General features: G+C 36.1%; 1 protein-coding gene across 9 annotated transcripts in view; it reads left to right on the plus strand.

Annotated features, from left to right (window-relative positions):
- LOC129725137 (protein kinase C, brain isozyme) overlaps positions 1 to 27,022 on the plus strand; it is a 187,610-nt gene extending 160,588 nt beyond the window's left edge. For all 9 annotated transcript variants that reach the window (XM_055680604.1, XM_055680606.1, XM_055680605.1 and 6 more), the window contains 9 exons: positions 1,563 to 1,691; positions 14,198 to 14,351; positions 14,408 to 14,636; positions 14,707 to 15,012; positions 15,074 to 15,165; positions 22,189 to 22,390; positions 22,453 to 22,641; positions 22,709 to 22,849; positions 22,911 to 27,022. In XM_055680604.1, the coding sequence (XP_055536579.1) occupies positions 1,563 to 1,691; positions 14,198 to 14,351; positions 14,408 to 14,636; positions 14,707 to 15,012; positions 15,074 to 15,165; positions 22,189 to 22,390; positions 22,453 to 22,641; positions 22,709 to 22,849; positions 22,911 to 23,063 (1,595 nt within the window). In that variant the 3' untranslated portion in view covers positions 23,064 to 27,022. The remainder of the gene's footprint in view (positions 1 to 1,562; positions 1,692 to 14,197; positions 14,352 to 14,407; positions 14,637 to 14,706; positions 15,013 to 15,073; positions 15,166 to 22,188; positions 22,391 to 22,452; positions 22,642 to 22,708; positions 22,850 to 22,910) is intronic.
- Positions 27,023 to 27,651: the final 629 nt, after the last annotated feature.

The raw sequence follows: 27,651 nt of genomic DNA on the forward strand, positions 1-27,651 counted from the left end.
TTGCTGTTATTACCAAAAAATAGGCAACTTCCGTTGATTCGGGGAGAAGAAACAAAACTACATTAATAATTGTATAACGATACGAGTCAGGGTCGTTGCGATTAGCTTCCGATTAAGGAACGAAAGCTTAAACATGTGGCAAAATTATCATGAAAAAGTTATTGTCATGTTCTTCAATGAATTTTCACTTTAGAAGCACTATAAACTCATTTTATATCATTTTTCAAGTTTATATTTATTTACGTGCCATTATTTTCAATTGGATCTTATTATTGAATGGAGTTTTTTCACGCGATTTTTTTGAATTACGCGGTTAACGCGGTACAACCAACCGCGTAAAAAAGACCGCAGTGTATACTGGAATAAAAAACTAATTTGCGACATTTTACCTGATTGTCCTTCGCGCTTTAAACCTAAACTAATTTCAAACTTCTCCATGTTCATGTTGAAAACATCTTGTAAAGAATTTCGAGAAAAAAAGCTGCTATGAAATTATGTGTGATATCTACAAATTATAACAGACTATCTCGAGGAACTCAACTCGTTTCATTTCACTCAAAATGCCACTCCATCCATCAAGGAAACTCAAAAAATCTATGCTCTAACACACGAAGCTAAATCAACCGGAAAATAGCTCTCGCTTCGGCAGAAACGGGGAACCTGTACCCGCTAAAGTTAATGAAAATATTAATTAGCATTCTACCAAATTTGGGATAAAAGTATAAACAACCGTCAGCTCCCCTCCCGTGTTGGCAACTGACCTTTGCATCGGTCCACGGGTGCCGCCCACGTCTTCACCAGCAGTGGCTGAGATCTCCGTTCGGGCCGCCCACGACCTGTCCGTCGTCGACGGTTCCGATGTAATTAAAACTTGTGCCAAGCATGAAAACGAAAGCTTTTCTCACCCTCCCCAGTAGACTTTCCCGTTTTTTGTTTCTCGTCTTCTTTGCCTTCTGCAAAACAGTTTCTTGTGCAAACTTTTTGCTATTGCTTGTTTTCATTTCTTTCGCCAGTTTTCATATTTATCATACTTGCTAGCTGTGCATGCTTTTCGCTGCTTGTCTTTACAAAATAATGCATTTTGATTAGTGTTCTTTGTGTGTTTGTGAATTGTTTCGCATTCATGTTGTGTCTCAGTTGTTCATTGTGAACCTATCAACCGTTCGTGTGAATCTAAAATGTCGAAAATGGATAATTTTTAAATATTCTTGTGGTTCTCTAAATTGGAGTTTTCTTCAAATTTCCCTTAAAAAAAAAAAAAACAGAACTTTAAATAATCCGATTGTTCATATCAAATGACCATTTCACTCTAAAAAAAGTATCTTAGAAACTCTCTACATCATTTCAGTTTCCATTCTCTCGAACTCATTCTTTTGTTTTCGGTGTTAACTTCTCTTGCAGATGACTGTGATGACAGAGTGACTTTTGTTTCGCTAATCGTTTTTCTTCTATTTTCTTTGCATAACGAATCTTGAAACTGAAAAATTATTTCAACCGAAACTGAAATGCTGAAAACAATGACAACCGCTTTACTGCGCCGGTTGACGCGTGCTACGTAACAGCATGTGATATGAACGTACACAAACGGTGCGAGGAGAGCGTCCCGAACCTGTGCGGATGTGACCACACCGAGCGGCGAGGGCGCATCCAGCTTGCCATCACGCATACGGCCAACAAACTCAATATCGAAGGTGAGGAACATTTTCATATCGAATTGATTTAAACGCGTCAGCGGTTCTCCGCCGTTCGCTGATTTACACTCACGTTTATTGACATCGAATTTTCACCGGAGCGTACTCGTCCTTCATGGAAACACTGTCTCGACAAAGCAGGCAGCGGTTGCGGCAAATAGCGCGCGAAACGCGTGCTTATCGCATTGTCACAGAATATCCCCGAACTGAACAAAGCAATCCATTTAATAAAATTTAATTCGAACGAAAGGACCATTTTGCCTGCCAAACAGTCTGCGGGCTGGCTTCCGCCGTTCTGTCCCATTTTCATCTTTATCACGTAGTAAACACATACACAAAAACACACTGTGTGATGATGGGTGAATGAAAAACAGAAAAAAAAGCTCGCACGCTCAACTGGTTTTCCTTCTTCCGCCTGAATGCACCGCAACCGCCCGGGTGCACACCACACGGCAGACAGCACGCTTCCAGTTTGCTGGCAGACCACCAGCAGCGAAGCTTGCTGCTTTTACGTTTTACTACCAGGGATGCCAGATGTGCAAACAAAAGTGTATTTTTACAGTTTCGTAAATTCTTGATTGATAACAAAATCTAGAAATCTATTCTAAATAGACATAGAACATTCGTTATATAAAATTGTGCTTTATAAATAAATTTAGCGGACTAACACAGTTCGCTTACAAAGCACCTTACAGCAGTAACAGAGTTTTGTTTTGCCATTTTCGTTCATGCCAAGTAGAATACAAAAAACCTTTTTTTTCAACATACTTTAAAAAAAAGTAATAGAGCAAGTCAAAATGAAATCGAAGACTTCCATGAAAGTTGCTAGGGTTATTCAATAATCCTATATTTGAGTTCCAAATTTTATGTATGAAACTTTTTGAGAACTTGCTGAAACAAAACATACACATTGTTCAAATTTTTCTACAATTCTCTGTAGAAACTTAGTTAAAATGGTGAAAATACGTAAAAAATAAATATATGTGTGTGTGTGTGTGTGTGTGTGTGTGTGTGTGTAAAAGCTTTTATTACGATTTGTCAGATAATAAATCTAATCTTTTGCATCGCAGGAAAATGGAATTATCAACCTGGTACATTTGGTTTTACTTAAGCACCACGCTTATAAGATTTACAGATATGTCAAACAACAGATCTGACATCTCTACTCGCGGCGCACACAGCACCGAGCTTATCGGTTACCGCACATTCCCGATTGGCCAAAAATACGTATTCCCTGGCTTGCTTTCAGTGCACGTTTCTGCCAAACCCATTTGCCAAAAATAAGCGAGAAGCACATGCTTCCGTTCATGTTTTCCATTTGCCTGTCTTTAGGTTCATCGATTCCGCACCACCCGTCGTTCTCCTCTCAATCTCTTTCTAACAGTGCCTGACTGTCTGTGATACTGCGAGCGAGTGCCATGATGATAGCAGCCTACTGCCAGTGAGCTTTCGATCGGTGGCGTTGCGGCACCGGAATGGTTGCGTGTCTGTGCTCTGCTCGTACTTATTTTCACTAAGTTTCCGTTTTCCGCTGCCAGCTCGGATGGGCCACAGGATGTCAAAATCAGAACGTACTCTGCGCCAATTAGAATGCAGAACCGGCAACAAGAAAAAAAACCCGACTTGTGGGATCGTGGGAGATAATTTCGATATTGTTGCTCGTTTTCCTGCCCGCCGCGCGCCGCCTTCCTCATACGCGCGCTACTAAATACTGATTATTTCGTGACCAGTGTGCTGTTTCCGATTACACCACTTTATATCCTAACCACAAACGAAACAACGAAAAAAAAACGAATATAGCGTACCTCTTTGCCAGTCGAGTGAACGCTTTATATTGGTTTGCTCCTCTCGCATGATGAAAAGCAATAAGAGGAGTAAGGGTAACGAAGGATTCAGCCTGCAATAATAATATTGGAATTAGATCGAACTCTTGAATAAATATTATTCAATAGAACCGAATATTTGTGTACAAGTATTAAAAACAAATCAGTGGCAAAACTTCTTCAATAATACTAACCACCTTTGGTTGAAAGCCTTTCTTAGTAGGCGTAGGCTGCTTTTATCCAGAACTCAGCGTCAATATAAAAGTTCTTAACGATTTCTTTCCACAAATTGAAAGCTTATAATATTGCTTAGCTCACTATGTAAAGAGTATCATGAAAAATGCAAACTAACTAAGTTATTAATCAAAGAAAAAGCAAACAAAGAGAGTTTCTCAATGTTACTTGAGTATTTTTTATTTTTTTAAGAATATATATAATTTCTTCTGATTGTTCGGATTTATTTACTAGCTGTTTTTTTTATAAATATTATTTCAAATCTGTTAATCACACTTGGAGTACCATTAGAATTTAATAATCACTGGAAAATTGCCTTATATTCAGGGGGCTCCTGCTAAGATTTGGTAACACTTAATCTTGAAATTCCGGGTTAGAGAAAGTGCTGATGTAAATGTATTTGCAAATGAAGTTATTTGATGGTGACATTTTTGAAGGATGTGGAACAAAATAAAACTTTTCAGCAGTTTTTATTATGACAGGGACATGAAATATAAAGCCTCTATCAAAATATAATTGCAGATTGGTAACAAGATCATTGATGAGAATAAATTCATCCTACAGATTCACTACAGTTATTTGCATTTTATTATATGGCGACCGGTCGAACATCACTCCGGACCTTCAATGTGTTAATGTCTTATAGACCGTTCCGATAATTATAAATACACTTACGATCAACCGTCATTTCAAATAACGTGCAGTATTCAACCAAACGTTGGCTGCGTCTTGTTGTTTACATCCAAAAGAAACAGATGCTGTCATTTTTTCTAACATTTAGTGCGAAATTTTGAAAATGCGTGGCCTTTCTCCCGAGCAAAGAAAGCGAATTGTGCATAAATGGGGCACCGTGAGTGGTCATTCTATAAAAAAATTAGCCAGACAAGAAGGTATAAGTGTCGGAGCAGTTCAAACCGCATTGCAGAAGTATTGTAAAGAGTGCACATTTACTGATGCCCCAAGACGTTGTAGTAAACCCGGGCCTGTTGATCCCACAATGGGCAAAAAGGTTAAGGAATACTACAAGCGGCATCCTTCAGTATCAGTACGAGATGTGGCGAGAAAGCTTGGAACCTCGGCGAGTAACGTTATGCGTGCCAAGGGAAGAATGGGTCTGCAGACCCGTCGGAAGCAGAAGCAGCCAAAACGAAATCCAAAACAAGCTGAATCTGTGAAACCGAGAGCTCGGAAGCTTTATGACAAATTTCTGACCAAAAAAATGGGGTGTGTTATCATGGATGACGAAACCTACATAAAACTGGACTATAAGACTCTGCCAGGACCGCAATTTTATACATCACCGAAGGGAAAGGATGTCCCTGGACCCGTGAAAGCCATTTACACCGAAAAATTCGGCAAGAAGGTAATGGTTTGGTAGCCCATTTGTGAATGTGGGAAAATATCTCGTCCATTCATTACGAATGACACAATGAATGGTAAAATTTACGTGAAAGAGTGTTTGCAGAAAAAGTTGTTATCCATGGTTAAGCAGCATAACAATCCTCCAATCTTTTGGCCCGATCTTGCTACCTGCCATTACTCTAAGGATGCACTAGGGTGGTATAAAACAAATAATGTCACATGTGTCCCAAAGGAGATGAATCCTCCAAACTGCCCTGAAATTCGCCCTATTGAAACTTTTTGGGCTTTGACCAAGGCAAAGCTGAAGATATATGTCAAACCAGCGGACAATGTTGAAAAATTTAAAAAAGATTGGCTTAAAGTGGTAAAAATGGTCGGAGAACACACTGTGCAAAAGCTTATGAGTAGAGTTGAGAGAAAAGTTAGAGAACTCGCGTATCCTACGAGAAATAATCCCAAATTGAATTGAAACTGGAAATAAAACACTTGTTATCTATATTTCAGAATAAAATGACCCGAAAAATCCTGTATTTTTTGTTTTTTTCAAGAAAAAAGATGTATTTATAATTTTCGGAACAGTCTATATTCATTAATAAGCGGAGCTGTGAGCACCGTAAAAAAATTGTTTTCGAAAACGTTGAACGCTAATATGCCTCATTTACTGGGGAGCAGTAGAAAAAATACTTGTAAAAACTGTGAATTGTTGATGAACAGTATATGTTTTTCTGAGAGAGAAGGTTTTGCAAACGTACCTCTCAATCAAACATCTTCTAATCAGCTTGATGCGGATTGAAATTGCTTTCTTCCTTGAACGAGCGAAAGTCTAGTTTTCTACTGTTTCCTAAAATTTGACTTGAAGTTGAAAGTCCTAAAATCTCGAATGCCGAGAATACTACAATCTCAAACCACCAAATTCTTAAAATTTTTCAATTGTTAAATCGTAAAATCTTTAGATTCCTGAGTATTGGAATTCCTGAAACCCGAAATCCTGAGATTGTCGAATTTAGGGTCCTCAAGCTCTCTGGTATTCAGGATTTTTGGTATTACAACCTGAAATCTATTTAAATCCAATAACCCTAAAGTTTTGAAATTCTAAAATCATAAAATCTATCAATCGTAAAACCATTATGCCCTAAAACTCAAAGCTCCCAAAAACCTTAATCTTAAAATACTGAAACCCAATATCCAAAATTCCTACATTCCCGAGAACCTAAAATTTTGGTTGAAATTGATCACCAAATCTCTAAATTCTCAGAACCTCAATTGCCAAAAGGCTGAATTTTCAAAGCTTTAAATTTTCTATATAATAAAAATAAAATGGAGTCCATAAATTACGATTTAACTCAAGAACGGATCAACGGATTGGCGTGAAAATTTTTATGTAAGGGCTTCTGGTGTCGAGGAAAGTTATATAGTTATATGAAACACAAATTTCAACCAAATTTTTTCGGAGAAAAGCTTAAAATGATCGAGAGGATGCACAGAATCGAATTCTAAAATGCCGACTTTCGGTTTCTGGAACCATATTTACGTAACCAGAATGATTTTCAGAGGCCAGAAATTGACTCTACGTATCAAGTTAAATAAAAATTGACGACTTTTTTCAAGAACTTATTATTTTTTGTATTTGAGTAAATTCAATTTGGAAACATGACAAAAATTATAATATTTTTTTTACTTTCGCATTAAAATGCGAAAAATTAAATAGTTACCTTTGATTTGACTCCATAAGATCGAAGATCGATCAACTGGTTCAAAAGTTATGGATTGTTGAGAGTAGGAAATATCAAATAAAGACGCTTTTTTTGGTCACCATAATTCGAAGTTAGTTACCCTAACGACCCGAAAAAAAAATACGAGTTAGATTCGGCAAAGATCAATCTCTATAATTTTTAACACAACTGAACCAGTTTGGGTTACCAGTTACGAAATAGGGTGATCATTGCAAAAGGCTTTATTTGATAACCTTTATTTTCAAAACTTCATAACTTTCAAAGCACTTGATAGACTTTCGATCTTTTTTAATCAAACTAAAGGTAGTACATTCTAGTTTAAGAAAAAATACCGAGAAATCAAATATGTGTGTTTTAAATGTGAACAATAGGATTTTTTTGTTATTTTCGTCATGTTTTCAAACTGAATTTATACAAATACAGAAAAAAAAGCTATATCTAAAAAAAACCGTATATAGAGTCAGATGTGCCCTTCAAATTCAATTAAAAAGCTCTAAAAGTCGTTTAAAGATAGTTTTGATCCGAAATTTTGAATAAAAAGTCAATTAAAATCAATTATTTTTCAAGATAGAGAAAAACTTTTCTCTACAACGTTACTTTAAACTAACGAGGCTACAATATTGTAGATCAACTTTTTTATCATTCAGTTTTCAACAGATTTCATTCATTTTCACAGTGTCCATCAAAAAGTAAAAAATTGTGATTTTGTTATCATATTTCGTCCAATCAGAGCGAAAAACAAAACCCAATATCGAGCGATTGTAAGCGATTTTGCAACGAGTAATTTCATGTCTTTTTCTAGTCCTACAAGGCTCCTCTCTCACTGAGAGTTTACCCCAAAGGCCTGGTATAAAAGATTGCAAATGTTTTGTCTCGTGCTGGACGGTAGGTCGAATTCATCGTGGGCAGCTCAAAGAGAAATAGCGTTGGTGCTGGAGCACCCGTCTTTCTGCTGGCTGTCAAGAAAAACTTGGAAAGCTTCTGAAGTGCTGAACAAAGGTGCTGTGATAACAAGAGAACGAGAATCATCCCACGAATTTGCCGGATGTCGCAATTGTGACACACCAATGGCACTTTTTAGCGACCCGAGATCATTTAGAAGTAGTTATTATTTTTGTTACCTTTCATGCTCAAAGTGCCACCGTTTTAATTTGTTGAATTGATGAGGAATACCGAGTAAAAGGCCTTAATATGTGTGTTATCAGTACAAGAGGGACAAGGAATACAGAGCTGGTAACGACTGGGTGACTCTGATATAGAAACTTCGAAGAGCAAATGCTTGAAAAAAGATACCGAAAAAGACACAAAACACAAACCAAAAAGGAACCAAAAAGAGACTATAAAGAAAATTTATGTAGAAATTCAGACTGAGAGAAAACAAGTTACGTTAGGGTCTTTTTCATTTTTTTTTACGCGAATTTCCCAGAAAAGTCGTTTGATATCGTGTTTTTATTGGTTTTTCATTATCAAATCGTTTATTTACAGTATCAGATGGGTTTAATTATTACAATTACTGAATATTCACTGATTTGGCTTAACCTGTTTATATTTTTTCTTGATTTTCATCTCGATTCGCATGCGGAAAATGACACTGCTATTGATTCTTTTTCGAAATAATTTGGCCGAAATGATTAAAAACGTTTACCAATTGTAGTTTTTTTTCGCGGATATCGGAATGTACGCGTTTTTTTACGTGGATTTCAGAATTGAAGTAGTTTTTACGCGGATTTTTTTGCGCGCTACATATCTCTTCCGCATAAAAAAAGACTTCAGTGAACTGATTTTCAAAAAAAGCTTGTAAATTTCAAGATATAAAAATTGTATTAGAAAAATTGCACCATAAGTTCCAAACAATATGTTGAACGAAAAATGGAAAAATGGAAGTTACAAAAAATGCTTCAATAGTTAAAGAGGTTGCTTATAGAAGAAGGTTGTTTATACGATACGTCCGCAAGGTTAACGAAGAATTACGATAGCCTGTCTAATGTCAATGTATTTCTTACTAAAGATTAAATTTCTGCATGCTTGCTTTTATACGTGACTACTGAGAGTTAAACTTCTGGTAGGTGTATCGAACAAGCCAAACAAAAAATCGCACACTAGGGGATGGCAAGAAAATTAAAACATTTTTGATTGTTCTAGCGGCCACGGTAGAGAAATGAGCACAAAGTAAAGCAAGAACTCAATTACCCACTTATTTGCATAGTTGTTATCACTGTCATCTAGGTTTTGGCGAATGACAGAAATGGAAATTCTTCAATTACGATTTAGGGCTTTTAAAAATGCTTTGGTATATCACACAATAGTGACACAAGATGATTCTAGTTATCTTGTTATTCTCCGCTCTGCACACACCGCAAGCAAGCAAACATAGCATGACGACCATACACACACGCTACCGATCAGCTACAAGCAGTGCACAGTGGTCCAATAAGGCAAAAAGTGGAACTTAATACCATAACTCCTTTCACCTTCATCCTAGCTTAATGATGTCTTTGTTTGAATGAATGACCCGCATAGAATTTTCGAATGAGCGTCTTTAAAATTATCGAAAAAATAAGCTAAAATATGTTATAATTTTTTAAGAAATAGTCCTGGCGATGTGTAGTCTTCAACAAAACCGTGTATTTCATATGCTTTAATGCTTCTTTAGAACAACGTTTTCTTGTAGAATCAAACTAACAAAAGTTAAGTATAAAAAACTAACTTTAAAGTAACTTTTATATAAAATACTCTGTAACTCTGTACCCAATGAAGACGAAAATTTTGTTTGTTTGGCAAAGTTTCATATTTTTGCACGTTCTAAAACTTTGTCGAATAAACCAGTCTTCTAACTCATAGCACAAAAAAGTTAGTATTTTTCTTATATGAAAACCTACTGTTACTTATGCTCGTCGTACCTTAATACGGGTGGATTGAGACAAATGGAATCTAAAAGATTATGTAGTACTTTAACTTAGCTTCAAGGAAAAGTATTAACATCATCATTTCACTTGCCCCTTTTTAACCTATAGAGTAATCGAAAACATAAGCTAAAATATGATATAACTTTGTAAGGAAAAGTCCTGGAGATGTATAATCTTTGGCAAAAATGTGTGTTTGTCAACTACTCCTTTATCTCTTAACACAAAAAAGTTGCGGGTCATTCATACAAACAATTGTTACGAAGACATCATCGAGCTAGGATAAAGGTAGAAGGCGGTATGGAATTAAGTTCCACTTATTGCCTTATTGGACCACTCTGCTTTGGCCAAATGGCTGAAGGCAAACCTGACGCGATAGATTCGAACAGAATTACTAACATGTCCGGACATCTTCAGTAATGCTGTGCAGTGATTTGGGCTGTCGGTTGGTCCATATGAGCTACCTGCTCAGCGCTGAAAATCAGCTACGGGTTGAGCCAGCTTCCACTAAGAGTCAACCGTACTCTTGTTGCTCTTGTTGTTGTCTTGTTGTAATCGGTTTTTTAATGAAGACTAAATTTCTGCATGGTAGCTTTTATACGTGACTACTCAGAGAAAAACTACCAGTAGGGCGTTTTTTGTGAACTAGACCGAGTAAAACAGCAACAACAACAAATCGGTTATAAAGTCAAATCGTTTGTATTATTTTAGGTCAGATGAGCTCGGAAAGAAGGCCTTGTTTAAAATCTGATTGGTCAAAACATGCGTTCATCAAGGTATTTTAAATAGTACAATAGTTAGCATCACAAAATCAAAATTTTTTGCATTTTAGTGGACGCATAAATTATTTTACAATCGAATGCTGTAAGAATGAAGAAAATCCGTTGGAAACTGACTGAGTTTTATGCATTTGCAAGTGGATAATTTTCGTGACGCTCTCGATGTTTTCGGTTTTACATTTTGTACCACTAAATGCATATGTTGCCGTAAGACGTAATTCTACGGCAAAAAATGCCTAAAACTGAATACATCGTTTTAAGTGCTCGTGGCTGAATTTCAAGGGTGTAATTGTGAATTGCCTCCCCAGCTGGTCTCGAGGTACGATGCTGGCCTAACAAGCCAGTCGTCGTAGGTTCGAGTCTCGACCCGGGAGACACTGTTAGTGCCAGTAGGAGCCTAGCCCAGCAATTGTCTTGTACACTTAACGGTTGGCTGCGAAGTCTGTGTATAGTAAACAGAAGGTCAAGTTCCGAATCGGAATGTAGCACCAAGGCTTTGCTGTTTTAATTGGGCAGATAATTTTTGCTCTAAACATTTTATAGGTTAAAAAGTTTGTATAGTACTGTTCTGATTGCAATTGAGAGGTTTTGTTGAGTAGATGAAACACTTCCGAATCAGCCATTTTGAATTGGTCAATCTTGCCGTGTTTAAGTTCTTTTTGTTAGTAGGAGAACAACGAATAAATTAAAAAGGCTTATGAAGTTCTTAATTATTAAAAATAAATTTGCTTTGAAAGCCGTACACAACTGCAAGCAGAACAATTTTGCCAAATTTTGAACTACAGGAACCCTGTTTTCGCCATAGATTTTGCTTAAATGTGGTACCAATTAGCAGACATTTCCAGTAGGAATGGGAAACTTATCGATAATTATCGATAGTTGCCATCCATCGATAGAACCACCAAGGTTTCAGCGTTATCGATAGTTATTGATATTTCCCTCGCATTGTCTTTCATACTCCACAATGATGCCAGAAACGAAATAAATAAATTTGCCTTGCCAGTGTTAAAAAGAACTTTGATGCTTGTTCGTTCTCACACGAAATCCTCTTTAAAATTGTTAGAAAATTGAGAGATAATCATCTTCGCTCACTCTAATTTCTAGCTAATAATTCTATACTCGAAATAGTTTCGTATACCATTTTTAAATCTGCGTTAGGAAAATAAGCAAACCGTATGAAGAATGTAAGTGGATATTCGATTGTTGTTCTACTTGGTTGAATTGCACTAAAAGTTTCGCTAATTTATAATTGAAAAAATGTGCCAATGTTGTGTCACTGGTTATGGAAACTTTCGTGGGAAATTTTATCAGTAGAAGGGAGGTTATATACTTCAAAAATAATACTTTCTCGTTACACTTTACTGCGTCAACAAAATTCTATATTAATTCTGATGAATAGTTGCTCAATTGAACAATTAATTTCATCCGATATTGAAACTGTGTCTTCAACTACTAATCAAATTGGCACGAAACACATCAGGACGGTAATAAAGCAACCTACAAATCTCCACGAAAAAGTAGAATTTGACGAAAAATCCTTATTCTATCCCATTCAAACCAGTAACTTTTCTCTGCAACGCGTTGGAGTGCTAACACTTCCTCGTTAACGTGAAAGTGCGGTAATTAAGATTATTTATCGTATAATTTATTTATCCTGTGGATGAGTTTCGAAGCCATTTTAATGAGTTCTATGACAATATCACGAAGCAGGAAGTGGGTTATTCTCTCAGTATTGTGGCCCATTTTACTCACTAGATAGAATATTTTTGGTTGTTTTGATGTTAATGAATATCATTGGAGACACTGCCCAATTGGGTTATGACATGAATTTTTTTGCTTATTTCACTAATGTTATAAGTTTTGTGGTGAAAATTTCATTTTGAATTCATAAAAAAATTGTTTTTAGTGCAATTACATCGAATTAAAATAAGTGTTCATAAAGTTTATATGTTAGTGAATGATAATAATTGATAACCTCGCTTTAAAATATTCAATACTCAGCTCATTTTGCTTAACTAAGTCGTACGACGCCTTAAAATCTATAAATAGATAATGAGTTGAGAAAATTGTATTCGGGAGAGCACATTGTCAGCGAAAATGGATAATGTAACAAGTCGATGGTCTTAAATACCAACAGAGTTCTACAACTTGAACCTCCATTAGCAATGATTAGCATCAAGAAAGGGTAAAGAAATACAAAAAGCGTAAAATAAATTTAAATTTTGGTAACGGAAAAATCTACTTTTTTTATAAAACACTATACTCTTTTTTTAAATTCGTTTGCATTCTTTTACCCAAACTAAAGACGGTTAAACTTTATTGAACCCGCCATTTAACATGAAACTACTCAGTTCCCTAACTCTAGTGAGTGAATTTCATCCGTTTGAATCTATCATGCTAATCACGCCATGACAACAAGCACCGAACAATACCAATTTCGATGTGATTGTGTGTGTGTGCGTGTTAGTGACTAGGAAAAACAGCAACCTTCCCACAGGTGCTGCCGCAGCTCTCAGCAGTATTCCAGAATGGGAATGACACATAATTTGCGAGATAAACTTCTCAAGCGCCATGTCCTCGGTCCCGGTCGTGTGTTTGCTTCCGAAGCTCATTTTTCGCAATCGAACAAATCCCTGATGTTGGCAGGTTATTTTTCCCCTGCGGGAAAGGATAATTTTGCCATTTATCTCGCCCCATTTTCTGTGTGACTCCAGAGGTCCAGTTCAAACTGGGGCACAGCTGCAGGAGACGGTACAGAATGTGGAAAGTCTACGAAGAAGAGAACCTAGCATATATATTAGGTGTTTTTGTTTTGCTTTTTTGCCTGAAAGATAAAACACCGTCCGTCGTTTAATGGTGTTGATGTTAATTAGGATTGGTTAAGTCATCAAGATAAGAACAGGAGCGGCACATAACGAGAACGATATCTAGATCTACATTATGCTCCAGAAAGCTTATTCAGGTCATTCCAAAAAAATATAATGTGAAGATTGGAAGGTCAGCTGTCATCTTCTGGAATTGAATCTTGATTCAAGTATACAAAATTTTAAAATCAAAATTTAAGAACTTGAAGCAGCAGTCCATAAACTGGAAGCAAAAATAATCTGAACATCTCCAGTGTCGAGCGTTTTTAACATTAAAGAGAAGCGAAATTCGTATCAGAAGTTTAAATACAAAAATCAATGAATAAAATTTAAAAATTCAGTTTTTAGGATTCATAGTCTACAGTTAAAAACTGAAATTTATCATTTTTCTCTAGCAGAACTCATAAATAATGCTTTGGAATTAAGAACTTAGCAATCTTCTAATGTTAAAATCCATAATGTGAACCTTCAGAATATGGAAACAAAATTTAGCTCTCAGCCGCCCAATATCCAAATGGGGAGTCTGAGATTCGAACATTTTCTTTCGAACTTAGATCTTTTTATGTGAATTCGAAGGATTCTCAATTTAACTATGGTAAGTCATTATCCATAGAATCCAGATCAGATAATTGATGATTTAGCATATGTAATTTAAAATTAGTATTTAAAAAAAAAACTCCAAATACCTGAATCCACGACAAAGATCCTGAAATTATAAATTGAATGTAAAAGTCAAGCTCAATTTCAAATTAAGTTTCTCAAATTTGTTATTTACAAACTAATAAAAATCTGCCTTTTTCAATTTCAGTGAAACAGGGCCGCAACCTGATCCCGATGGATCCGAACGGTTCGAGCGATCCGTACGTCAAGATTAAGCTCATTCCCGACTCGGACAACGTGAAGAAGAAAACCAAGACCATCCGGGCGTCGTTGAATCCGGTGTGGAATGAAACGCTGGTTTTGTAAGTAGCTTTTCAGTTAGCTTCCAATTCGAATTCCGGACGTCACTTTTCTGCAGTGAGCTCAAGGCGGAGGATAAAGATCGACGCATCCTGATCGAGGTTTGGGATTGGGATCGTACCTCGCGGAATGACTTCATGGGTTCGCTATCATTCGGCATCTCGGAGATTCTCAAGAATCCGGTTGATGGGTGGTTCAAGCTGCTCACCGCGGAGGAAGGTGAATACTACAACGTTCCGGTGCCGGAGGAGGGCACCGATCTGGTGCAGCTTAAGAGCCAAATGAGAGTGAGTTGAAGTACTTCGAACTCGGACTTAGTTTCGTTTATTGAAAAAAACCGTTTATATGTCCTGGCAGAAAACATCCATTTCCAAAAAGATGCCGGTGCTCGGAGACAAGGACGTTCCTCACAACATGGGCAAAAAGGATGTGATACGGGCTACGGACTTCAACTTCCTGATGGTCCTCGGCAAAGGTTCTTTCGGTAAGGTAATGCTGGCCGAGCGGAAGGGAGCGGATGAATTGTACGCGATCAAGATCCTCAAGAAGGACATCATCATCCAGGACGACGACGTGGAATGCACCATGGTGGAGAAGCGAGTCCTGGCCTTATCCAACAAGCCGCCATTTTTGGTGCAACTGCACTCCTGCTTCCAGACTATGGTAAGCTGCTAAACTGAGGTTATTTTTTGTGTGGTTTTTTTTCATCTTCCGATTTCAATAGGATCGACTGTATTTTGTGATGGAGTACGTTAACGGAGGAGATCTCATGTTCCAGATTCAACAGTGTGGCAAATTCAAGGAACCTGTTGCGGTGTAAGTATCGAAGTATGAATTTTTTTTTGCATTCAATAGTTTTAACAATAAAATAGTGGAACAGCTGCAAAATTAGGATTTAACTTAATTTTTTCGATTGTGTTGAACACCGTTAGAAAAAAGGAGAAAATTATGTCGAATCGCATAGAAAGAATTGCGTCCATCGCTTATGATAGAAAATTTCATAATATTCCACGCAAATTTGAATGATATTGCATATAATTTTCAAACAAAATCGTGGTTTACGGCAGAAGCAAGTGAAATTTAAATGAGAAAATAATGTACGTGATGTATCATATTCAGAATTTTTACTGTGAAGTTTTGTGGATTAACTTTGATTCGTATTTGTTAAAGGGTTGTTTAGTTTTAACGTTAAATTCAGATTTCATTTTTATTGAAACCTGAAAAACTTATTTCTGTTTGGATCAGCATATCCGTACTTATCGATAATTTTTTCAAGGTTCAGTGTTGATTTAATGGTAATCGCTGAAGTTCAGTTTTGATTAACTGTTTGAGTTTTGCCTTTCACACAAAATTGAAATAAAACTTCTATTTATTGTGGCTTAATATACTTTTAGTTGTGTGAAAATAACAGATTTTGTGCCAAATTGGCGAGAAGTGTTCTCATTTCATTCAAAGAAAACGACAACTTAAGCTCACCGTGAGCCCAAAAAAAATTTACGAGAAAGCTATTCTAAGTGAAATAACGTGTCGTGATAGGTTCCGTCCGCGATTTATTATGAGCTGTAATTTATTATGAGCTGTTGAAACCGAGCGGTGTGCGATCAAATCGGCTAAAACTCGAGCACAGGCACGAAAAATGATTTTACTGCATGACTGCATGGGTGTCTTGTTCGGTTTCACGTGTTTGTTCTTTTGACAAATTTCACATCAAGGATTACATTTAATATTAAATGGAAGCATCGGAAATAGGAAATAAATTTTCGTTCCGATAAGCAGATGACTGGAAAGCCGAAATAACCAATTTTACTTTGTGTCGAAGGATGTCGCGCTGTAAAGGCTGTCATAAGCGACAGCTTGGAAGAACCAACAGACATAAGTAGAAAAAAAAAACAGTTCGTTTGTCATTGCATGTGTGCGCTGTCGTCAGTGGCTGTCGGGCTGTGTAGCGAGCGTATGGGTAGCAGGGAGAGCTGTGCAGTACAATGAGAGCCGAACTCGTTTAAAACTTGCTGTCACAGAAAGACAGTACTTTTCAGAAGGCTGACTTAAGGCTTTGCTTTTTAATTTGGCAGAACCTTTGCTCAGATGTTTCTATGGGCTAAAAATGTCATGTTGTGCTATTAGTAATTTTTTGAATCACGACTAATTTTTGGAAACGGTTCATGTAAGAATGGCATTGATGATTCAGTGCAACAAAAATTGACTTTTTTTTCTGCCTTGGTTTCTATGTGGGTCATTCCATACGAAGTGACCATGAAAAAGCACAAACTTGGACACAACCATCACAGATTTTGCTCAAAGTTGCGAGAATTATTCATCTACTGTCACTTTGGAAAAATCCCAATTTTGGTGTCGATTGGAATACCCCCCGCTCTGTGCGATCCCCCTGTTTATTGCAAAGTCACACATTTTTTGTTCAAAATCTCTTTTTTCTTTTTCTTACAATTCATAGACGTAAGATGTCCGAAAACTAGTGATAGATGATTTTTGAAGAAAATAAACCAAGGAATCCAGAAAAAATATAAGTTTTGACCGTAAGTGTTGCCAGATAAATAATTTTGATATTTAAAAATTAAATTTACATTTTTCCTACAGAGCGGGAAATATTCGAATCGACACCAAAGTTGGGATTTCTCCAAAGAGACAGTAGATGAATAAATTCCTCCAACTTTGAGCAAAATCTGTGATGGTCGTGTCCAAGTGGCATGTACACTTCGTATGGGATGACATATAATTTTTTTGGGCAAAAGCAAATTTCCCCGAGTTTGAACATATTTCAACTTAAGGGGCAACAACGTCGCCATTTTGAATTTTTGAGAAATCGAAAATTTTTTATGTTATTTTGACGCCATTTTTATCAAACTTCTAAGAGTTTATCCACATGTTAGCATCTTCTTACCCATCTTTAAAAAACAGATCTTGAATCGGACAAAAACTGAGCTCAAAACGGTGATTTTACGAAACCGGTTTGTTTTATAAAGCAAAATAATATCGAGTATGTCTGAGCTTTAATGGTAATGCGCTAATATCTAAAAGTGGTAGTAAAATTAATTCTGATATTGAGTAAAAAAGTCTCAGGAATCGATTGGAAGGTGTCTGATCCACCTGAAATTTCAACAACATATCAATTTTGCCCCAATTCCCCTACAATACTAAAATAGGTTCTTCTCAACGTTAGATTGACTTATTTGAAATCTGTTTAATGTAATATCAAGAGTGTAAACGTTACTCAAAAATATAATAACAAATCGTCTTCACATGATCTCCCCCCTTTTGCGGGGAGGGGGTTGTAAAAAAATTGGTGGACTGTGTTATCAATATTTTAAGAGCAAAAACGGTTTGTTTTATAGATATTACATCTTCGGCAAAGTTGTTTTTTTTAAGCAGAAAAAATCTAGAAAAAATAGAATGATTATCTTAAAAAGCTTATTTTTTTTTGATTTTATTTTATTATTTAAACATAAATGGTTGATTGATCATAGAGAAATGAGAAACAAAAAAGTTTAAATTATTCAAAAAGCAGAAAAAATTCACCCAGAACGGTTTGTTTTATTTTGTTTTCTGCAAAGTTGTAATTTTGTCCTTCAAAAAAAAAAAAAAGAATAAAGAAATATTTACACAGTAAAAATATTTGAATGTACGAAAAATGTCAAATACTACAAGGTATACAGCCCTAGGGTTGTATGAAACGGTGACGTGGGACTAAATACTGTAATTACTGTAATTACATACACAAGAAATTCGTTTGTTCTGTGATTTACGTATTTTATTTCTCAGTCTCCCCTTCATTTTTTCAGATATATATTTAATTACACTCGAAAGAAGTTTATTTACACCTGGTGATGTTGTGTATTTTTTGTGCAAACAACATTTAACAATTACAACGAAGTTAAAGTTTAAAAAGATTTCTTTTTTTGCTTCACAAGTATGTTACATTTGCCAACAATTACATTCACTGAATTACGAAGACAGCTAATATAAGTATATTATTTTATTTGTAAAGTTAAAAATAGAGAAAATATCCAACAATGTTGAAATATTAAAAACAGATTCTGAATCGATCTTAGTAAATGGACAAAAAAATCATAAGCACTCGCCGGCTCTTACTCTTCTATAAATTAGTATTTTTAGATAAATAACCCTTCGATGTTATGTCGGTCACGATTATTTAGTGAATATTGAAGATAAAAAATAAATAAAAATAACTTATAACCTTTGCAAAAATGTTCAGTTCTTGTTGAGTAATTCATGGTTTCATGGTAATCTTACTCAGATAAACTTTCAATCACCATCAGTGGCAGCATTGCAGTTTTGATTGCACACGAATAGAAGTCGTGCCCGCTGCAATGATAGACGACAAGAAACTAGCGGCCCTCTGCTCCATATATACTCTAAAGCACTATTGCTTTTACCAGCATGTTTTCTTTCAAGACATCAGTTTCTATTACGCTCTAACAGCAGGTTTAGAAACTGTTCGAGAAAAGGGGTTATTTCAACCTTTTGAGAAACCCTTACCTTCGAGACATCAAATTGGTCTAGGTTCATGGAAGCAAACATAAATTGACCTATTGGGACGAGGAGACTGTCAATTTTTTTTTCGGATATTGATACAGAGAATGGTGCTTATTACGGGAGTCGCTTCACGGTGAAATCAGAGTGAAGTGAATAAAGTCCTATTACGGGACTCACGTAAGTGAGAAAAACCGTCGCAAAGTGACATCTGCCGCGGAATCTGGGTTATTATGAGTGTCATATCAGTGAAGTGAGAACGGAAAAGAGACGATTCGCGTGGAATTAATTCACGACCATTTAGAACGGTGAAATGATTCCACGAAGATGCCATAAGTTTTAAAGTTGATTGATTTGTGATCTAATGGTTAATATTGGATTTATTCTTCAGTAACGAAACGAATCAGAATTCGATCCGTGCCTCAAAGCGGTAAAATTTTCATTTTTTTGCCCGATGAAAAAAATGCAACTAGTTCAGGAAATTTTCGATACCGAAAAAACCATTTTTTTTCGATGCCGAATGTCTTAGAAATGCAGTGTTATCTATAAAAACGGAAAAAACAACTTTCTGGGGATTTTTGAGCTGGGAAACAGTCTCATTTCACTTGTCCTATTCTCAATTTCACTTCACTGTCAATCTCACTCCACGGAGGTGATTTTTGTCACCTCACTTGAGGTGGAATCGGGAATAGGTCTAAAAAGTGAAGTGAGCGTGAGAGTGAAATATATTTCACCGTGAAGTGACTCCCGTAATAAGCACCAATATCACAGGGAATGGGTGGTGTCTATTTATGTCGTCTGTGCTAGGAATGCTCGCATATGATTGGTTCATTGTTCGCGTAAATTTGTCCTTGGCACTTTTTATCGATTTTCACCACTTTGCAATGAAAAAAATAATTATAACTAGCGTATTACAAAATTGTTCTACATTTAATCTATCCAACAACATATTGGTTATTGTTATATTGTTATATGTTGAATTATCGTTTGAAATCTGACGCAACATTTGCCAGTCTCATTTCCAATTTTACAGAATGCATAGAAGTATAGAAAACGAAGACGTAGTCCCTCGTCAAAATTTAAATATCAACAACGTCAATAATGACATAAGAAACATAATGTCACTGATAACATAAAAAATTGCAGTATAGTCCAGAATGTCATGAATTGCAGAATGACACACATATAAAAATTTCAAGAACGCCAATACACAACAAAATGTTAAAAATGTCGAAAATTTTATAAAAGCAAAAAAATTCAAAAAAATAATTAAAGAGCGAGTAAAATTTTTGAAAAATATCGAAATTGACAGAAATGTGAAAAATAAAAACATATAAAAAATGTCAGTGTTAAAATAATAAAAAATGTTAAAAACGGTCCTGAAATCAAAAAGGTCAAAAATGTCCAGAAGGATATGAAAAAATAACAAGAATGAAATACAAATATAAATTTTCGTAAATAAAAAAATTTTGAAAATGTACAAGGATATCGGAAATGGTAAAAATGATAAGGCGTCGTACACAAATTATGTTATACTAAAAATCTAGATTTCAATCCTTTTCCCCAGTATAATTAGTAATGTTCGATATGACTCCTCCCCCCCTAAAATTACGTAGCACTGAAAAACCTGACCCTCCTCCAAATTTTCACAGCTACGTAACTGTCTCAACTACCCCACCTCCCACCTATGTAACAATAAGTAACGCAGATTCAATTTCCCTTCCTTTCATGCGTTACTTAAATTGTGTAGGACGCCTAAAAATGTAAAGAGTATCAAAACTGTCCGATATTATCAAGTGTTAAAAAAGGTTATAATATAAGAGATGTCGGAAACATAAAAAATGTTGAAAATAACATTAAAAATCGTCGATGTGGTACAACTATTAGAATTATCTTTTGAAGTCAAAAATTTAAAAATTCTCAAAGAGTTGTAAATGTTCAAAATATTAATACAGTCATACCTCGATATAAAACAACCTCGATATAACGTAACTCGATATAACATAACTTTTACCTCGATATACCGTAACGTTTTGAGATGTATTGAAATTGAAAATAAATGTAACAGCAACTGTTTTCGGGGTATAAAAAAATTTATAGTAAAATTATTTATATATTTATTTATAGTAAAATTATTAAAATTATTATTATAGTAAATATTAAAAAAAAATTATAGGAAGCTTTGAAACCAATGAAACCCACCGCAAATTGTCCTAAGTGGGCATAAGATTGGTTAAAAAATACTGATAGGTGATGGGAAATAGGTTTTCACGCATCTTCGTATCAACCTTTTGTATCAATTGAAATAAATATTTTTTTTGCTTCTGAAAATATTTCTAAATGGGCATAAGAAAGGTTTAAAAATATTGATAGGTTATGAAAAATAGGTTTTCGCACAGCTTTAAGTAACCATTAACATTCTTGCATTAACTTTTAAAAAAAATTGTTTGCTTCGATATAACGTAACGAAAAAAAAAATCAAGTTGCCTTATATCGAGGTATGACTGTAAATATATATAAAATGTCAAAAATATTGAAAAATGTCAGTAATGTTACAGTTGTCGAAACTGGCAAAAATGTCGACAAGGTAAAGAATATCTCGAATTGTCAAAATTGTTGTGACAAAATTTTAAAAATTTTTGTAGATGTTAAAAATGTCAAAATTATCCTCTGAAGTGTCAAAAAATTCAAAATTCTTCTGATCGCTTTAATTGATATCAGATACTGTTGATTTCAACTCTTTTTAATTTCAATAAATTCTAAGAAACGTTTAGGATTGATTTTTTCGTTCAAATACTCTCGATTTAGTCCGAGACCTCGATCATTTTGACAGTAGAGAAAAAAAAATTACCGCACATCATTTCCTATAAGAGAAACCTTATTTAAATTAGGATTATCTCTTAAAACAATCCTTATTCAACTTCTATCGCATTCTGCTTTGCACTAAAATTAAAATTGTGGCCCAAAAGCTTTTTTTTTTCGCTAATGTTCTCAGCTTCGCACACCGCGCGTCTTGCTGTGCAATCAAACTTAATTTAATCGATCGGCCGATGTTGTTTTTGTGCGGGTGACAAAATTAGCACACCGCTCACGGTGAACCGACATGTTTCCCAAGACGGTGCTGGGATTGAGGGGACGTTTCCGGTGGGAAACACTGTCACGAATTGTGGACAACAGCAATTCCCCGGGTAATTAGTTTTTGTCGTTCGATTCGTGACTTCGTGGGAAGCAGCAAAAGAAGCAGCCGGTTACTTGGTGAAAAAGTGCGACTTCTGTGTTGATGTTGTCATGGTGGAATTTGATTTGAATTTGCTTTTGTTTTCCCAACAGTTTCTACTCAGCGGAAATCGCCATCGGCCTGTTCTATTTGCACTCGCGTGGAATCGTGTACCGTGACTTGAAGCTGGACAACGTACTGCTCGATCACGACGGACATATCAAGATTGCCGATTTCGGCATGTGCAAGGAGGGCATAGTCGGGGACAAAACTACCAAGACATTCTGCGGTACACCGGATTATATTGCCCCTGAGGTGGGTGTTGGTTTCGCTCGGCAGTAGGATTTTGTTTATTGATTGTTTTTTTTTTTTTGCAGATTATTTTGTACCAGCCGTACGGAAAGTCGGTTGACTGGTGGGCTTACGGAGTGCTGCTGTACGAGATGCTAGTCGGACAACCGCCTTTCGATGGGGAAGATGAAGAGGAACTATTCGCCGCCATTACCGATCACAATGTGTCATATCCGAAGAGTTTGAGCAAGGAAGCGAAGGATGTTTGCAAAGGGGTCGGTTAAATTTTTTTTCGTGCGGGAGTTTTAACTGGGTAACTGTTTTTTTTTTATTTTATTGCAGCTTTTGACAAAGAATCCACAAAAACGTCTCGGCTGTGGAGCTCGTGGCGAGGAGGACGTCCGTGCTCATGCCTTCTTCCGTCGTATCGATTGGGAGAAGATCGAAAATCGTGAAGTACAGCCACCTTTCAAGCCAAAAATAGTGAGGCTACGCTTTTTTGTTTATTTGGGGATTTTCTCTAATTGATATTCGCTTTTTTCAGAAACATCGCAAGGATGTGTCGAACTTTGATCGTCAGTTCACCTCGGAGAAGACGGATCTAACACCAACCGATAAGCTGTTCATGATGAATCTCGACCAGACCGAGTTCAATGGCTTTTCCTATCTGAATCCGGAATTTGTGGAGTACATCTAAGGAATTTGCGGAGTGCACCGACTTAGCGCGCATGAAGGAACCGACTTTTAAGCAGCCCCGTAGACGGGGACCGCCAAACTGTAAAACCCCAGGAATTAAGTATATTCTGCTCAATTTCAGTGTCGTGCACATTATTAGGCAGCGGAGTGTTAGCAATCCCAAAGATACAAGCAAATCCCAGTTTTTAACGTGTAAGAAAGTATCTGCTTCTACTCCGTAGAAGTTATTATAAGCCATACCTAGCGTCCCAAAGTGTTTCTGAACCACACTTTCGGTCTTCCCTTTCGGAGGCAAATCCAAAAACGACACCAAAAAATTTAAGCATTTCTCAAGCTTTTTCGCCTTCAACTTCCTGTCCCGAACGCTAACGGGCTTCGATAGTATTCCTGCAGCAGGACGATTATCAATTCAGGCCAAAAATTATAAAAGAAAAAAAAACCTAATAATACTGTTATGTCTATTGAAATGTGGCACCTTGTTATCTACTATACACAAACACACTTACTCACATTCTTTTTATATTTAAATGCGAACGCAATGTGAATACCCTTTTGGATTCTTATTATATACACAAACAAAAGGAAGATCCTATTCGAATCATAAATGTTGAAATAAATTAAGTGGAAAAATAATTACATACCCAGTAGCAGTAGCGAGAAAGAATAATTCAGAGAGTAAAGAATAGTGCACCAAAATTTCCCCCGTAAGATTCACCAAAACCAGAAACCAGCGCGCAGTGGCGAGGTTGTTTTCCAATTCCCCCTTTGGTACCCGCAAGAACACTAATCATCACCGCCTACTAAAACCCGGATGATGTTGCCATTTGGGGCGCCTACCTGGATTGAGTGAAATTCAACGAAAAACAATAGTCAAGCTGACAGGCAGACAAGCAGCACTGCTGTCCTCGGGTTCCGCTTGTATTGATGAGTTTTCGGTCAAAACTTCCATTCTTTAGTAGCAATAATTATTGATATTTAAGCGAAATCATCTCGACTATGTATGACTTGTAGGTAAAACAAACAAAAAAATCGAGAAATGAAAAAAAAAAACAAAAGAAAATACATTAATATATAATAAAAAATGAAACAACAAAATGGAGCTTTAATCTTGCACTTTATATTATATATAAATGAAATGAAAAACAGAAGTATATTATCCTTTTTACTGAAATAACATACATTTAAAAGAGTAACTTACTGAATTATTAAATCGTAATTGTGATAATAGTGAAAATTAATCATTTCAACATAGATGAAAAAAAAAAAAAACAGGAACATTTGCCCTGTGGGATTCCTTTTACGGTAGCTTCCCCGCGCCGGAAGCGTTCCATACTCCCTCTCTCTATCAAATATACAACAAAAATCTCACTCACACACAAAAACTCTTACATACTTACACACACACTAAATCATAAATTGTGCATGACAACAAAAGAGTACATTGAGCATACAATATATTACTAGCAGAAACCCTACAGGATAGTGAAACTATGGTAGAAGAGAACGCAGAATACTGCATATAGTATTGAACTCTAGTATTTCTACTTATTATCGAAGCAAAACTAAGAAACAGAACAAAAAAAATATATTCATGTCGTAAACAAACAACACACAGAGAGGGAGAGACGAGCAAACTGCGAAATCTCCTGCTAGGTTATGTATCTAACAAAATAACACGACGCTGGTGGGGCGGGAAACCCGCCTCCGGAGCAAGCAAAAAAATGGAAGGAAAAAAGGTGTAGTGATCATTTGACGCAAGCAAGACAAAGTGGCAGAAAATCTCACTATAATTTTGACAATCTAAATGTAGTTAAACTATATTAAAAAAAAGCAAAGGAAGAACACAGATTAGCCTAGGCGTAGGTATCGGTATTGATTTTACTGCAAACCAAAACTAAGGAAGTGGAAAACTTAAAATTAAAAACAAAAAAGAAAACATTCCAGTGCTCGCTAAAGCGAGATCGTAGTTTAGATCGCAGCATGCGTTGATGGAACAAAGGAAAAACTCGTAGAATAATCACCCTCTAGATATTTTATGAAACACGCGTCAGTGCAGGAGAGAATTTCCAGTTGCACCAGAGATTATTTATTCTTATTTGCTGTGGATGGAACAAGTTTCGTTGCTTTGTTTCGCGAAGCAAGGATGAAAAAACAAAGCAAGAAAATTAATAGTCACTAATGTTAAAACCGATATTTGTTCGACTAGTTTTGTAAATGTTGTTGAATTTGAACATGTTCTTACTTATATTTCTATACAGCAGTACAGTTCTTGCCACTATATACTGAACACTTTAACAATATTAAACGGAACAAGTAATAAATAATGAGAAACTAAACGAGAGAGCGCGAAATATGCTGAGATGAATCCGAGAGTGGCGCCGAAACGTTGCCACGGTTTGAACAGAGATAATCTTAACCATCAACGAAATCCCACCTTGTACTGGAACTTCTCCAACAAAACAGGCAGGAAACTGAAGCTATCAGTCAAACAAACAAAAAAGCTAGAATATTGTTCTGTTTCTCACTGCAAACACCAACAAACCAAGTTTAGATGTGCAATTAGTTCTACGGTCCTTCGTTAGCAAAAGAGAGAGAGAGAGAGAGAGAGAGAGAGAGAGAGAGAGAGATAGAGAGAGTTCTTTTCTTTCCGAATCCAAGTAGACCACCAAAATGCAATACCACACGAATACTCAGTTACCATGTTACAAACAAACCAAAACAAACGAAAAAAACACACACACTTACATAGTAGGCAACGCAGACGGAAAATCGATCGATCAGCCAAGCAGGAAACAGGCAAACAATAATAAACGGAAGAGATAAAAACAAAAAAAAAAACAACCTAATGAACCTGAACATAAATGCTAATAAAGTGAGAGTTAAACAAAAGTTTACAAAGCAAAACAAATATTTAATAATAAAGCAAAATGTGTAAGGAAATTTCTATTTCACCACTGCCTTAATTTTTAAATCTATAACAATTTGTGAGAAAGTCGCGAAATCACACACACACACTCACTCATTCTCAAAAAAAGAAAACACTTGTATAAAACAGAGAAAAGAAGAAAACAAAGACAAACCGGCGCCCAGCAGCGGCCGTGTGAAACTACTAGAAGCAACAAGTACAGTCTTATTATTCTGCTATGTATACTATATTGATGGTATTCGCTGATAATAAGTGAACAAACAAACCAAAAACCAAAAAAAAAATATCTTCACCCAACTCTGAACGGCAATACAGAGGCGACGATTTTAGCCGACCGTTTTACCATTCATCGATTCGAGTTCAAGCTTCAGGAGTGCAAAGTGAAAACAAAAGCAAAAAAGAACAGATGTAGAGGGAGAAAGAGCGAGAGAAACAAAATATTTTAAGCATTTCCCATTTCAGTGTTTTTTCTTCCACATCTCTAATTGTTATCAGATTTTGAAAAAAAAAAAGATATCGATTTGAATTTAAGCGAACAAAATAGCTAACTAGCAATGTTAAGCAGAAGCATCATAAGCATACTCACAAAACTCAAAGCAAGTTTCGGGTGAAGAAGCAGCAAAAAACGGCGGCAAGAAGTTTACCTACAACAACAGCAACAGGTTAGGACACACTTTAAACAATAGCAAGCAAAGCAAACCAAAACAGTATATTATTATAGACAGACAAAACAGACAAACTAGTGCAAGCTTTTAAATAATCAGTGCAAAACAGCAAATTCGATGGCAGTGGGTCGAGAAAATTTAGCTAGCATTTACACATACACCCACACACCTAAACACTTACACCCACACAAAACATATGAGAAATAATTTCGGCCTCACACTCCGAAAAACAAAAACACTCAACACAAAACAAAACAGAAAATCGATCGTAAATTGTAGTGGAAAGAAAAGGATAATCGCCGTGGAAAAGTGATGAAAAATACAGCAAATCATGATGGTACTGTTCTTTTATCTATAGGAAGAAAAACACAGCGGACTTTTTCTTTCGTGCCGAACTTTACATGTAGCGGATTTCTTCTGTTTTTCAAGCAACCAATTGCGGAAAATTGTAATTTTAAAATGATATCATTTCTGTATGGACTACTAACTGCGACCAAAAACAATGATCTTTTGTGGTGTTTTCCGGCAGTCTACTGTATTCCCCACTTCTACTAGAAGTAGTATTGGTGTTCACTGAAACCTGGCTCCGACCCGACATATTCGATTCAGAGCTGTCGACTGAATACTGTCTGTTTCGATGTGATCGCAGTGAGTTAACCAGCGATTTTTCAAGGGGCGGTGGAACACTTGTTGCAGTAAAATCCAATCTCAAATGTGTTTCAATCTCAATACTAGATTGTGATCATCTTGAGCAAATGGTTGTTCGGATCGTTTTTCGTACTCGCTCACTTTATCTGTGCTCCGTTTATTTGGCTCCAAACTCTGCCGTTGATTTATACAAGGCTCACTGTGCAGCAATTCTTGACGTCTCTGATCGTTTAAAAGACGCTGATATTCTGATGGTTTTGGGAGACTATAACTTACCGAACCTCGTGTGGCAACTTGATGAAGATCTTCATGGTTATTTACCCATTAATGCATCTTCCGAACATGAATTA

This window comes from Wyeomyia smithii, chromosome 2 (assembly GCF_029784165.1).
Source record: "Wyeomyia smithii strain HCP4-BCI-WySm-NY-G18 chromosome 2, ASM2978416v1, whole genome shotgun sequence".
In the NCBI taxonomy this organism is placed as follows: domain Eukaryota; kingdom Metazoa; phylum Arthropoda; class Insecta; order Diptera; family Culicidae; genus Wyeomyia; species Wyeomyia smithii.